Consider the following 15577-nt stretch of genomic DNA (forward strand, 5'->3'; position numbering starts at 1 on the left):
ACAGTCACAGTGTACATTATTGTGCAAAAGTGTGCATGAACACAAATCTGATTCATTCTAGAAGAAGTCTGAAGATGATCAAACTAATTTTACTTCTTTTTTTATTGAAAAAGTGCAGTGGTTTTGATTTGGATGGTGAGTGTAGTGTTCAGTGTAATTATTCTTAATTACTCCAATCTATACTAATATTATAAAGCTGAAGAGTTTGTTTGTTTGTTTGTTTGAACGCGCTAAACTCAGGAACTACTGGTTCGAATTCAAAAATTATTTTTGTGTTGAATAGACCATTTATCGAGAAAGGCTTTAGGCTATATAACATCACGCTGCCACTATTAGGAGCGTAGAAATAATGGAAAATGTGAAAAAAAACGGGGTAAATTATTTATCCTTAAGGGCTTTAATGATGTCCAAAATAACTATTCCACGCTAACGAAGTCGCGGGCACAGCTAGTATTTAATGTAATTATATGTTTGACTTCTGTAAGTTGGGATCCTAATAGTATATTCCAACTTCGCTTTCCTTGAATTTTGGTAATTTTCCCCGCCTCTCCCCATTCCTTTAAAGTCTCGGGGCGAGAGGGAGACACATGGCGATACTTGGGTCACCTCAAGATGGTGCCGCTACCTCCTGAGCCCACAGTACCAGCGGTGTTTCCCTTTGGCGAATAAACTTAAAACGATAAATAAGAAGCAGAAATTATAAGACGAGAGTTCAAGATTCTGGACACGGATTTTTTCCTATAACAGATTTAATTTTGTAGTGATCTAAGACTGTTGGCTCTGTTTACCCCGCACGGGATATAGACGTGACCATATGTAGGTATGTATGTATGTGATCTAACTGGCCAGCAAAAAAATGAGGGCTGTATGGAAGCCAGGAGATATCCCTCGACCCTTGCCTAGTACTGGAATTGAACCTCTGTCCCTGTATTGAGCAAGACTCGTCTCTTCTGTTGATGAACATTGCTGAATATTGACCGAATCCATTTAGATGTTATGGCCTTTGACTTCTCAGCCGCTCCATGGTTCTCGCAAAATCATAGAGATTCAAAGATTTGTGTCCGCCAAACATTATAGCTTATCAGTATCATTTAACACATGCTGTGTGAATTTCTTGAAACGGCCTCAATCTATCCATCAGGTGGGAACAGTCCGCCGAAGACCAAAATTGTGTTTCTACATACATACATACATATAGTCACGTCCATATCCCTTGCGGGGTAGACAGAGCCAACAGTCTTGAAAAGACTGATAGGCCACGTTTAGCTATTTGGCTTTAAGACAGAATTGAGATTCCAATAGAGACAAGGTGCTAGGGAGATAGGGTGCTAGCCCATCGCCTAAAAGAAGAATCCCAAGTTTATAAGCCTACCCCTTAGTCGCCTTTTACGACATCCATGGGAGAGAGATGGAGTGGTCCTATTCTTTTCTATGTGCCGGTAACCACACGGCACTGGTGTTTCTAAGCTATGTATAATATATGCTGTAAAACGCAACAATTTTGATCAAACCATGCGATGAAAACATAAATAATTAAAAAAAACTGCGTGGATTCTTCACAAACAATCCCGCCGTGAACCTTGCGACCTGACGTATTTTAGATGTTGACGCAAACAATGGCCCAGACAGATAAAATATGTTTTGTACCTTTTTACTTAAAATATTATATAGTCAAACGACCCTGTAAGGTATTTCAAAATATTATTTTACTTACGAGTATATGCGGTTGACGTAGACTGAATAATCTAAATACGTATTTGAATGTAGCTGAACGTGGTCATTCAGTCTTTTAAAGACTGTTGGCTCTGTCTAGCCCTAAAGGGATATAGACGTGACCATATGTATGTATGTATGTAAATATTTATAAGAAACACGTGATTTCATCTGTCAACATGGTGAGGAATCTATTGAAACAGATCCTACTAATATTATAAATGCGAAAGTTTGTGAGTATGTCCGTATGGATGTTTGTTACTCTTTCTCGCAAAAAGTACTGAACCGATTACGATGAAATTTGGTATGTAGGTAGCTAAAGACCCAGAATAACATATAGGCTACTTTTTATACCCGAGTTCCCGCGAGATTGATTCTACGCGGACGAAGTCGCGGGCGGCTTCTAGTATTGATATTTAATAAAAGATTAAAATCAAAAAGTCAACTTCATCTCCACTTATTATAATAAAGGCAGGAAGTGGTTTTGAAAATATGGTGAACTAAATAAATGGACGAACAAGGCGTCAAAGAACGCAGATCTAGATCTTGAAAAGCAGATCTAGTCTCACCCTCGGTAAAAATTTGTATGAGATAATGAAAGGTAGCCAGCCCATTGCATAAAAGATGACTTTAACCTTTTCCTTGATTAATTTATAGTCTGCGGAAGACCAGCCGGCAGGCCCACACTTCGTTTTTTCTTTGCTTCCAGACACTAAGCAAAATATGTTTATTCTCAGTCATTTGTACATAATCTTCTATAATATAAAAATGAATCGCTACATGTGTTGGTAAGCGCATAACTCAAGAACGCCTGGACCAATTTGGCCAATTCTTTTTTTTTTAATATTCGTCGAAGCTCAAGGATGGTTTTTACGGCGAAAAAATACAAAATAATTGCCTGAAAAACCTTAAAACAGTCCTTTTCTTTATCCCATACAAACGTTTTCTAACTAATACGTACAGTCAATTTGAGCTTCATTGCTAATGTATAAAGTTCACTGTTGTCTAGGCAATGAAGTTCTAATAGATAGGAACAAAAAACTGTCATATTACAAATCTTTTTTGACAGAACGAAGTCTGTCGGGTCCGCTAGTAACCATAATAAATCCATGGGGAAGAAACTGTATTTATTATTAAGTGATGTTCGAAATGTCCCATATTCATTATATTTTGGGACAAAATTTTTGGGACTTGCAAGGTAGACAAAGCCAACAGTCATGAAAAGACTGAAAGACCCACTTAGCCAAATCAAATGAAAAATCTTGTTACGCTTTAACTATGACCGGTCAGCCACTTGTTTGAGTGATTCTTCTGCATACATACATATGATCACGTCTTTATCCCTTCCGGGGTAGACAGAGCCAACAGTCTTGAAAAGACTGATAGGCCACATTCAGCTGTTTGGCATTATGATAGAATTGAGATTCAAATAGTGACGGGCTGCTAGCCCATCGCCTAAAAGAAGAATCCCAAGTATATAAGCCTTTCCCTTAGTCGCCTTTTACGACATCCATGGGAACGAGATGGAGTGGTCCTATTCTTTTTTTTTATTGGTGCCGGGTACCACTCAGCACAGTGATTCTTCTATTCACTTAATATTCCTGGTCTTCCCAGGATTCTTGATGACTCTATTTCTTTTTCCAGATGTGGAATACGAGAAGATGCCGCCGCTGTTCGCTTTGGACGACTACGACCGGTGTCTCCTCTACAACGGCACGTACTGCGTCATCAGAACTGACCTCTCTGCAGAGCCTGGAAACGAACTTATGACGATGATCAAGGTAAGTTTTTAACACTCTTTCAAGTTTGCTTTTATTATGTCCAGTTTGAATGATAGGTACTTTTGATTTCGCTGTGTTTTCATAGATCCAAAAATACATACATACATAAACTCACGCCTTTTTCCCGGAGGGGTAGGCAGAGACTACATCTGTCCACTTGCCACGATCTCTGCATACTTCCTTCGTTTCATCCACATTCATAACTCTCTTTATGCAAACTCTGCGGTTTCGGGTACGCTTGACCTGACCCTTTGCCAGATCCAAAAATCCCTTTAAACAATTGACAATGTCACTTAGTAGACTATCATCGTCACCCTGACATTTGCCCCGAGAGATCGGATGACCTAGAGTCAATTTATGACTAGACTTAGAAATGCCGAGTATTGACGCAGGGGTTCAGCCATTCTAGTAACTGTACATGTAGTATCCATATGTTACCCTCTTTGCATAAGGCAACTGGATTTCATAATACATTCTTTAAATACTAACCGATGCACTTACGGTGCCGTGTGGTTCCCGGCACAAATAAAATAAAAGAATAGGACCACTCCATCTCTTTCCAATGGATGTCGTAAAGGCGACTAAGGGGTAGGATAGGATAAACTTGGGATTCTTTTTTAGGCGATGGGCTAGCAACCTGTCACAATTTGAATCACAATTCTATCATCAAGCCAAACAACTGAACGTGGCCTTTCAGTCTTTTCAAGTCTGTTGGCTCTGTGTACCCCGCAAGAGATATAGACGTGATGATATGTATGTATGTATGTATGTATTCCTCCTCTTTTCCAGAACTACACCAAGTCTAGCCGCGTAAAGCATTATGACCATTCATACTTAAATAAAGGCATCTGCGTTACCTCGACCTGTCGCGACTACATCGGTGATAAAGATGTAAACTCACAATCAGACATTCAGGATATACTAGACGCTTGTGAAAACCAAACTATTTATGATAAATACGGTTTACAAGCTAAGGTCACGAAGATTTTCTATTGCGACACAGCCGAAACGAAAGTGGACAAGAAAGATCTTTTAGACTGGATAGTTTTAGGTGTCATTGCCTTAATAGTGTTTATAAATGTTGCTGCGACAATGTATGATTCGACGCTTGATGAGAAAAAGGTGGCTAATTTAAGCTTTGGTGAGTTACTTCTTATTTCTTGTTACCGCATTATATAATCACAGCACATTCTGAAATCTGTGATTGATCCTTATATTAAATGCGATCATTAACATCTGTTGAACAGAACTTTCACACATAATTCATTAATTACTACTGCAGATGCAAATGCTGCAGTGTAGTTTGTTCCACCGCTTCTTCTACACGTGCGCTTTGGAAGCGGTAGTAGTTATAATTAGATTTAAGTGACGTGTCGTCAATAAGTGATACCTAATACTTTTGAAAATAAATCTAGATATTCTGTTCATTTAGAAAAAGAAATTTAGAAACAAGTTCTAAATTATATTTACAAAGAAAAGCTATACAATAATATATAATTCTTTTTATAGAATTTTTTACATTTTATAAAGAATATTAACATGATTTTTAACCGTGGATTAAATTTTCAGGGATCAAAATGCTGCTTTGTTTTTCTATGGCCCGTAACTGGAAATACCTGGTTGCGCCTCCTAATGAAGACCCAAAGATGAACAAACTTCAAGGAATTGACTTCGTAAGGTAGGATTCTCAAGATTATTCTGCACTTGAATTGATGGATATGTCGTCATTCATCTTTTTATTTAGGTACATCATATGGGTCTTGAAATTGAGGGAATTTATTTATTTATAAAGCAATACAAGTGACACTAAGTAATAAGATACAAGGTTTCTTAATAACTAAAATAGTTCCAACTTAGCATCCTTACCTAATAATTATAATATTATATTAACATTTATAATTATAAACTTAACTTTTAACCTAGACATGTTTCTATCGTCTATATGTGTTTCTGGACAACTGACATACATATAGTCTCGTCTATATCCCTTGCGGGGTTGACAGAGCTAACAGTCTCAAAAAGAGTGACAGGCCACGTTCAGCTACATGGCTTCATGATGGAATTGAGATTTAAAAAGCAACAGCTTGCTTGCCCATCGCTTACAAGAGGAATCCAATGTATATATATTCATAAGCCTATCCTTTGGTCGCCTTTTACGACATATATGGGAAAGATTTGGAGTGATTTATATTCTAAATTAAGTAATTATCAATATTGTAAATGCCGTGTGGGTCCCGGCACCAATAGATATAGGACCACTTCATCTCTTTCCAATGGATGTCGTAAAAGGTGACTAAGAGGCAGGCTTATAAATTTGGCATTCTTCTTTTAGGCGATGCGCTAGCAACCTGTCACTATTTGAATCTCAATTCTATCTTAAAGCCAAATAGCTGAACGTGGCCTATCAGTCTTTACAAGACTGTTGGCTCTGTCTACCCCGCAAGGGTTAAAGACGTGATTATATGTATGTATGTATGTAATTATCAATATTATTTTCAGGACAGCTGCATCCTTCATGATGGTCCTGGGGCATGTCAATTGGATTTACACAATGGGTTTTGTCGATAACCCCCACGATTTCGAACGAGTGAGTTGAACAGATATTCAGTATAATACTCATACATACATATGGTCACGTCTATATCCCTTGCGGGGTAGACAGAGCCAACAGTCTTTAAAAGACTGAATGGCCACGTTCAGCTATTTGGCTTAACGATAGAATTGAGATACAACTAGTGATATGTTGCTAGCCCATCGACTGAAAAAGAATCCCAAGTTTGTAAGCCTATCCCTTAGTCGCTTTTAACGACATCTATGGGAGAGAGATGGAGTGGTCCCATTCTTTTTTCTATTGGTACCGTGAACTTATAATAAGCCTAATTATAGCCTAGTATAATACTCGTTTATCAATTTAATAAATAAAGAACGTCGGTGGTCGAAAAGGTAATATGCCCGGTTGAAATGCGTGATGCGAAGAAAGACACAGGTTCGAATCCCATCTCGGCCATGTACCATGACTATTTTCGAACTTTTATTAAACCTTAGTATCGGGTACCAGGGCTAAACAAAACCTGTATGTGACAATGATTTTTGCTAACATACATACATACATATGATCACGTCTTTATCCCTTACGGGGTAGACAGAGCCAACAGTCTTGAAAAGACTGATAGGCCACGTTCAGCTGTTTGGCTTGATGATAGAATTGAGATTCAAATAGTGACAGGTTGCTAGCCCATCGCCTAAAAGAAGAATCCCATGTTTATAAGCCTATCCCTTAGTCGCCTTTTACGACATCCATGGGAACGAGATGGAGTGGTCCTATTCTTTATTTTTTTTATTGGTGCCGGGAATCACACGGCACTGATTTTGTTAACGATTTTGCTAACAAAGAGTATATTATTAAACGTGTTACGTAGGATTCACAGTTAAGAATTCGTGTGCGTGATATCACAACTTTAACAAAACAAATTGTATGTGAGTTTTGTTCCCATTAATCAGAGTTCCATATTTTCTGATAATTTTTATGATAAAGTTACGTACATTAAGTAAACGATATGCTAATTCGACAATTCCTTGTCCTCTCGTGGAGTCCTTCAAAACGATGTCATAAAAAAATACAAGCAAAAAGTTTAATAATATACCTACCAAGTTTTTAAAACTTTCTCAAGCGTCGCACAATCATACGAGTAAAATAAACCAATTAACCTTTCAGTTATTCTTAAAAAATCTAGTGTCACAGTTGCATACATAATTATGATAATTTAAGAATTTTTACCACCGTCTGAAGTTCAAATATGAGCTGATAGACATATCGACCATGACACAATACCGATTTTTTTAAATATTATATTCAACTTAGTGCATATTTTTTACTACATCATTTTATGCCGTGTGGCTCCCGGTATCAATAGAAAAAAGCGTAGTAAAAAGAATAGGACCACTCCATCTCTTTCTTCTGTATATCGTAAAACGCGACTAAGGAAAAGGCTTATGAACTTGGGATACTTTTCGGCGATGGGCTAGCAACCTGTCACTGTTTGAATCTCAATTCTATCATAAGCCAAACGGCTGAACATGGAATATGTATCTGTCTTCTCAAGACTGTTGGCTCTGCCTACCCCGCAAAGAATATAGACATGATTATATGTAGGTATGTATCATTTTGTATCTTTTGTCATCTTTCTCATATTCGTTAATTGTTTGCAGTCTTACAACCTCATGCATTTCCAAGTTATCTACAACGGCATGATCGTCGTCCAAATATTCTTCGTCATCTCCGGCTTCCTCTTGGTCTATAACCTCGAGTCTTCCGAGAAGAACAGGCCATCAGTGAAAGATATGCCGAAGATAATCATCAACAGATTCTGCAGGTATTATTTCAATTTCTTCATCAATGTCCTTTTTGTTTTATGAGTATGTTACCACACCTCTTCTTGGTGTAAGCAGTCAGATCGTATGAATGTATGGAAAAGAAATTGACCTGAAAGTGTTCCCGTGGTTGCCCATAGCAAGGGTCAAGGATGGCAGAGGTAAAATTTACTCTAATAAAGACATGACAAAAACCTATTAAATGGTAAAATGTCGTAAGAGACCACAAAGGAACTAGACTAATGAACTGGAAATTCTTCTTGTAGGCGATGAGCTATCAACCTGTCACAATTTTAATCTCAATTCTATCATGAAGGCATACGGCTGAACGTGGCCTTTCAGTATTTTTAAGACTATTGGCTCTGTCTACTAAGCAAGGTATATACACGTGACTCTATGTATGTATAATTGTAAATAGAAGAACTTAATGTCCCAATTATTTGTAAAAGTGATCCTTCTTCTTTGAGGCTTTAAACTAAATACCTTTCCAATATCTCTGACTATTCCATCATTGTGCTATCCTGCTAAACATGACCTTTCAGTCTTGTAACTATTATATCTAGCTCTTCAAGTATCTAGCACTTAATACGTAAATTTCTATCGAATTCGATAGTGTTAAGAAATTTTAGAAATACAACATTAGATCATCAGGCCTCTGTGGCGCAGCGGTAGTGCGCTTGTCTGTGACACCGGAATTCCCGGGTTCGAATCCCGGCCAGGGCATGATGAGAAACGAACTTCCTCTGATTGTCCTGGGACTTGGATGTTTATCTATACAAGTATTTATTATAAATATAGTTTCGTTGAGTTAGCATCTCGTAACACAAGTCTCGAACTTACTTCGAGGCTAACTCAATCTGTGTAAAAAAAAACATCTCTATGTTCACAGACTCGCCCCCCCAATGGCAGTGGTGATAGCTCTGAACGCAACCTGGGCCAGGTTCCTCAGCACTGGCCCTCTTTGGAAGCTGTACGTGTCTTCCATGGTCCACGACTGCCGAAAATGGTGGTGGTCCCATCTGCTCTTCGTCAACAACTACCTGATCGAGAACAAATACTGCACGGTGCAAACCTGGTCAGTAGTTAGATCGATAGATAGATAGATAAAAACGTTTATTCAGTTGCTACAGACACAAAATACAGAGTTAAACAAAACATTATAAAAAACACAGTTGAGATGCATTTGCGTGCTGCAGCAAGTAGAAAAGGTCATAAACTCAGCGGAATTTTTGCACTAACTGAAGTGCAAAACGCTGATTTTCAGTTATCACCATTGAAGTGGGGGCGAGCGCTAAAGCGAAAGAAAGAAAAAATAAAATAATAAATTTATATGCAAAAGATTATGGGTACATTTCTTCCATTCTTATCACTAATTTCATTCCACGACTAGTTGCAAAAAAAGTTTGGTTACCAAATCATTAAGTTACTTGTTATGCATCTTTACTAATATAATAACGCTGAAGAGTTTGTTTGTTTGTTTGACCGCGCTAGTCTCAGGAACTACTAGTTCGAATTGAAACATTTTTGTGTTGAATAGACCATTTATCGAGGAAGGCTATATTATATCGTGCTGCAACTTTTAGGAGAGAAGAAATAAAGGTAAAAAAAACGAGGAAATTATTCATCCTTGAGGGCTTCAATGATGCTTAAAATAACTATGATACTAATATAATAAAAATCTGTGATAAGGGATTAACAAAAATTGGCGTGGCGTCAAGAATATCCAGGCCCACTTTCACATTTTAATTAGGTATAAAAGTTAAAAGCTTTAGTGTAGATACTAATTGCTTTACCGACCAAATAATAACTGGCCTTTCTTTACTGATGAAACAAATCAAATATTTGGCGTTAATTTTCGAGAACACATGATACACAAAATGAATGACCATTATCTTAAGAAAGTCATTTAGGTAATGAATGATTCATAATAGGTGTCACATTTACCATTTCGTTAAACATATCTCAATAACTCTAAAACAATTAACCGCCTCCCGTGGCATTAAACATACATACATACATCCATTGTTTTATCTGACATGGGTTTCACATTATTATAATATGTAAGAAAAACTTCGTACAAGGAAATAACGGAAAATGTGATTCCTAAATTGGTGCCGTGTGGTTCCCGGCACCAATACAAAAAAGAATAGGACCACTCCATCTCTTTCCCGTGGATGTCGTAAAAGGCGACTAAGGGATAGGCTTACAAACTTGGGATTCTTTTTTAGGCGACAGACTAGCAACCTGTCACTATTTGAATCTCAATTCTATAATTAAGCCAAATAGCTGAACGTGGCCTTTCAGTCTTTTCAAGACTGTTGGCTCTGTCTACCCCGTAAGGGATATAGACGTGATAATATGTATGTGATTCGTAAATTACATATTACATATATTAAATTTTTTTAAAGAATACGGCTATATGCAATGACTCATTCAAGAGTGATGTGAATAGCAGGTCGTGAGTTCAAATCCCGCGTGAAATTTTAAATGATAAAATTCCAAAAAAAAAACCTTGTCATCATACATAAAATGCATTCGTTGTTAAAATATTAGCAGATGATGACACATAGGTATAGATGAGTTCACTGTTCCATATGTAAAATGGAAATCATTGTTCAAAAATAACACAAGATAAGTCAGTAATAAATTCAGTTTTAATAAAAATCTTGATTGTCTGTCAGTAAAAAAAATAATTTGACGTATCCGCATTATTATTCTTTAGGAATCGACCACTCTTTTTAAATGCGCGCGTACTCGTGGCAAAAAGTCGACCCAGGGCCCTGAATGAGAGAAAGCCTGCTCTTATCATAATAGTATATATCAACATACATACATATGGTCACGTCTATGTCCCTTGTGGGGTAGACAGAGCCAACAGTCTTGAAAAGACCGAATGGCCAGGCTGCCATGGCCTCTTATGCTTCGTCCACAATGCAGAATGATAGAATTAAAAAATGAACGTAAAATACCTACATTTTAATATTTCCAGGCACACAGCAGCTGACACCCAGGTGTTCCTGGTGGCCATTCTCCTCTACTTCCTGGTCAAACCCCGGGCCAGAACCCTCGTCGTTGGTCTCGTGTTCCTGATCGGCATGATACTGCCGATGCTACACATCTACTTCCAAGATTTAGATGCGCAGATGTTGAAGACGCCTGAGTGAGTAATCGGAAAAATATCATAGAATTCTGGCACCTCTCACTTAGGTTAACATAAATAAATACCTACAAGGAAATCACAGTGCCGTGTGGTTCCAAGTACTTTTAGAATAGGACCACACACCATATCTTTTCTATGGATGTCGTAAACCACGACTAAAGCAATGCATAAACTTGGGATTCTTCTTGTACGCGAATACTAATTAAATTTCAATTCGATAACTGAGAGGCATTTCAATTGTTGTTGTAGTCTCTGTCTACCCCGTAAAGGAAATAGACGTCATAATTTGTATGTACGTGTGTTATGCGCAAATTCGCCAAAGTGCCGTATAGTACCCGGCAATAAAAAAAAAGAATAGAACCACTCCATCTCGTTCCTATTTATAATAACTTTTATTTTATTAGTGGCAGAAAATATCCACTAGGTAACTAACTACATACTAATCTCAATTTCGATTATTTCCAACAGGATGTTACGTTCCTTGGACGACCCCAATCGTTACCCATACGTATTTTCCCACAACAATATCTGCTGCTATTTGCTGGGTATGGTCACCGCGTACAAGCTGTACCGATGGGAGAAGCAGGGAGTCACATTCAATGGAAAGGTAAGAACCCACTTTAGAGAACTTAAAAAAAAAACTGGTGTTGTACCCGGCACCAATAGAAAAAAAGAATAGGACCACTCCATCTCTTTCCCATGGATGTCGTAAAAGGCGACTAATGGCTATCCCTTAGTCGCCTGATATACATATGATGCTTATACACTTGGGATTCCTCTTTTAGGCGATGGGATAGCAACCTGTCACTATTTGAATCTCAATTCTATCATTAAACCAAACAGCTTAACGTGGTCTTTCAGTATTTTGATGACTGTTGGCTCTGTCTTCTTCGCAGGGGATATAGACGTGATTATATGTTATGTTAATATGTTTAAAAGAAGTGATTGATATTGACAAATTTTAATCAATACAGCTGAAGGTATGTTGGAAGCTTTTAACTTTGCAATGCTATTAATATATATTTTATTAATGGAGATGTAGTTCATGTTGGTGTGGTTGCAAAAAGAGACATAGTAAATACTCCTATGTGCCACCAGCAATACTGCCCAAGGAAATTGACAATGAAAGGGAAAGGCATAAAGGATATATATACAGAACAAATTACACATACCTATTGAGTTAGCCTTGAAGTACTTGTAAGTTCGAGACTTGTGTTACGAGATACTAACTCAACGATACTATATTTTATAATAAATACTTATATAGATAAACATCCAAAACCCAGGTCAATCGGAAAAAGTTCGTTTCTCATCATGCCCCGGCTGGGATTCGAACCCGGGACCTGCGGTGTCACAGACAAGCGTACTACCGCTGCGCCACAGAGGCCGTCTCAAAAAAGCAAATTGTCACAGTCTCTGAACAAAATTAGGTAGATACTTTGAAAAGCATGAACTCCTACTACAACTGTTACCCTAAATTTTGTTCTATTTTTATCCACAGATAGCCAGAATTTGGTCCAAGATGTTGGTGCCTGTGATGATCCTTTGCTTCTTAACCGGGAATTTCTTCCACGAAGAAGACTATCGGACTCCATTATGGATCAGAATGCTATGGCAAGGAACTCATAGACTGTTCCTGGGGTTCCCGATGGCCTCTCTCCTCGTCAGTATGGTGATGGGCGTGGACAGTAAGTATAGACAATAGTTTTTGGGACCCATTACATTTACTTACACTTGTAATAATTTGCTTTGACAATAGTCTCGTTGTGTATTGGAATATTGGAAAATAAATATAAATATTTACGGGACAAATTACACAGATTGAGTTAGCCTCGAAGTAAGTTCGAAACTTGTGTTACGAGATACTAACTCAACGATACTATATTTATAATAAATACTTATATAGATAAATATCCAAGACCCAGAGTTCAAAGACAATCAGAGAAAGTTCGTTTCTCATCATGCCCTGGCCGGGATTCGAACCCGGGACCTCCAATATCACAGACAAGCGCACTACCGCTGCGCCACAGGCCGTCTTACTTATAATATTTTTTTAAATAGCACTTTATTAGCACCTTTTTCTTTTAGTCACAATGGCCTTAATAATTATATTTCTAATGTTTAGCAAAACCTACTTCTTAATTTTTAAACTATACCTATGCATTTTTATTGTAAATTGTCTTATTTATTTTAGATCTCATTCAAGACATAATGAAGTGGCCCGTGTTTAAAATCACCGGCAAGCTGACCTACTCCGTGTTCCTTCTTCACGAGACCTTCACTCCTCTCATCGCTGGTTCCAAGAGCAACCTGGAACACTTCGCATATTTCAACCTGGTTCGTACCATTTTGATTAAAAATATTCATTTCTCCAAAACTTTAGTAGTGACAAATTATTTTCTGCGACCTTAGACTCTCAGGACTTGGTTTTTAAAGCAATGCAACAACAAAAAAAAACAGGTATTTAAAGCGGTTTGACTTTAAATACATCAAAAACCCTAAATACATACACAGATTTAGCATCCATACTATGGTAATTTTGAGATTCAGATGTCAATATAGTCTTTTTACTTTCTTTTCTTACTTGCATGATCTTGAAATAATTAATTCTGCTGTTTATCTAGGCTTCCGACATTATAATTCTAAATAGAAAACTATGTGCTTTTTCACGGTCAAGACAAATATTTAAGTTTAAGAAGGGTTTTTTTTTCATTCCAGTTGATATACCAATGTGGCATCGTCGTGCTAACCTACATTCTATCAGTACCATTCTACCTGATGGTAGAAGCGTCTGTGACCCAATTGGTAAGGTTGCTTCTGGTGAAAGAGCGACCCGTCTTATCACCCGCAGACCCAGATCATACAAAGAAGAATGTAGAATACAACAGAAAGGCTGATAAAATTGAAGAGAATGGTTCTATAATACTAAATGGAAATGAACTTAATGACAATGTTCTTAATGAGCTTCTAGATAAAGCTGTTAGAGAAGAAACGAAGAAGACAAGTTGATATGTTATAAGGTGTATAAGTTATGTTTAAAATTAGACGATAAGACAATCAATAAACGTGATTTTTCTCTAGTGCCATGAGAAGATATGAAAATAGCCGCCTTATTTATTTAAACGCACATTAGCGGTATTGAAAAAGATATCATGCAAGCCTTCTCTGAAAGTTTTATGATTGATTTCCAAATTGATTACTTCTGTCTATTTCTTGTTAAATTTTAGGAGCTGTGCTTGTATTTATATAGACAGCTTAAGCTTGACTTTTTGTTTTAAATATTAGTATTGATATGAACCCATAATATTCGGGTCATCAGGTAATTTCGGTCATCACACAAAGAGGCATATAAAGGTGAAACTATACAGTTGATATGATATGATAAGTTAAGTTTATGAGATATAAGATTATATATATAAGTAATAAAAAAATTAAGTTTAAAAAACAATCATTCAACAAATTTTATTTACTCCTCTTTCAAACCATTTTTTTCAAAACATTTGGTGTCATTAGTGAATACAGTATTAACATTTTTATTATTTTGTTCCAATGTATTATTTATATCATTTTCATCACAGTCGTTGCACTCAGCTTGATCTTCGAGTTTCTTCTTCTCTGAAGGGCTCATCATAATTTTTATTAAAGGCGTCATAGGTGCTTCAATTAATACGTAGAAAGGTATTGCTACGCCCAACGATAATACGTAAAAACCAAATTCCACCATGAGCTGAAAAAAATAACTTTGAATAAGATAGGAACTCTAAAAACTATGAAACTGACTTGAGACTTTAAATTTTTACGTCCCTTTGCCTAAAATCAACCCATCTTGAAAATTAAACATCTTATTAATCATTAGCTGGATTTTATTTGGTAGTCACAATGGTTAAGGTTTCCCAATTTTAAAGTATTATTGTAAAAATTGGCACTTTGCTACGGTCATGTCTATATCCCTTGCGGGGTAGACAGAGCCAACAGTCTTGAAAGATTGAATGGCCACGTTCAGCTATTTGGCTTAATGATAGAATTGAGATTCAAATAGTGACAGGTTGCTAACCCATCGCCTAAAAAAGAATCCCAATCCCTTAGTCGCCTTTTACGATTTCCATGATAAAGAGATGGAGTGGTCCTATTCTTTTTTGTATTGGTGCCGGGTACCACACGGTATTACGGCTACATGTATGTTATTTATATTTTTCTAAGTCCAACTTTGGTAGTTCGAAGAGATATTTCATTAGATGCCGATTAAACACGTCTCCATACAATTTTTAAATATGTAAAACTGATCGGATTGAAGATTAATAAGGCATCGTTTGCTAAAGCTACGACATCTGAAGAAATATTAACAATTTTCATATTCTTGTCACACCAAAATAACACAGGTCAAAAAAAACTTACGAAATTCAAATAATGGAGATGGTCTAACTGAGTCCTAACTCCTACTATCACATGAAGGATATTCAAGTGAACCAGGAACACTGAGTAGGATATTCGACCCAGAAACACCCATAAATTCCAATTGAATATGGTATCTGAAACATGTTAAATATGTACC

General features: G+C 37.0%; 2 protein-coding genes across 2 annotated transcripts in view; one reads left to right on the forward strand and one right to left on the reverse strand.

Moving 5' to 3' along the window:
- On the forward strand, positions 1–14473 carry LOC106136445 (nose resistant to fluoxetine protein 6). The gene is made up of 12 exons (XM_013336994.2): positions 1–135; positions 3358–3494; positions 4284–4635; positions 5064–5172; positions 5994–6081; positions 7704–7867; positions 8755–8940; positions 10855–11025; positions 11494–11632; positions 12527–12713; positions 13220–13362; positions 13744–14473. Exons 1-12 carry the CDS (start codon positions 36–38, stop codon positions 14032–14034), a joined length of 2067 nt encoding a protein of 688 aa, XP_013192448.2. The 5' UTR covers positions 1–35; the 3' UTR covers positions 14035–14473.
- The window catches only part of LOC106136446 (nose resistant to fluoxetine protein 6), a 15746-nt gene continuing 14625 nt past the window's right edge, over positions 14457–15577 (reverse strand). The window contains exons 12-13 of the mRNA XM_060949692.1: positions 15421–15554; positions 14457–14752 (exon numbers count right to left, since the gene is read on the reverse strand). Of these exons, the coding sequence (XP_060805675.1) occupies positions 14492–14752; positions 15421–15554 (395 nt within the window). The 3' untranslated portion in view covers positions 14457–14491. The remainder of the gene's footprint in view (positions 14753–15420; positions 15555–15577) is intronic.

Source organism: Amyelois transitella, chromosome 19, assembly GCF_032362555.1.
Source record: "Amyelois transitella isolate CPQ chromosome 19, ilAmyTran1.1, whole genome shotgun sequence".
NCBI classification, from domain to species: domain Eukaryota; kingdom Metazoa; phylum Arthropoda; class Insecta; order Lepidoptera; family Pyralidae; genus Amyelois; species Amyelois transitella.

Coding starts and splice junctions, on each gene's coding strand:
- LOC106136445 (XM_013336994.2), top strand. CDS start 36: ATGAACACAAATCTGATTCATTCTAGAAGAAGTCTGAAGATGATCAAA. Junction 5,173..5,993: donor CAAGGAATTGACTTCGTAAG/GTAGGATTCTCA, acceptor TATTATTTTCAG/GACAGCTGCATCCTTCATGA. Junction 11,026..11,493: donor CAGATGTTGAAGACGCCTGA/GTGAGTAATCGG, acceptor TATTTCCAACAG/GATGTTACGTTCCTTGGACG.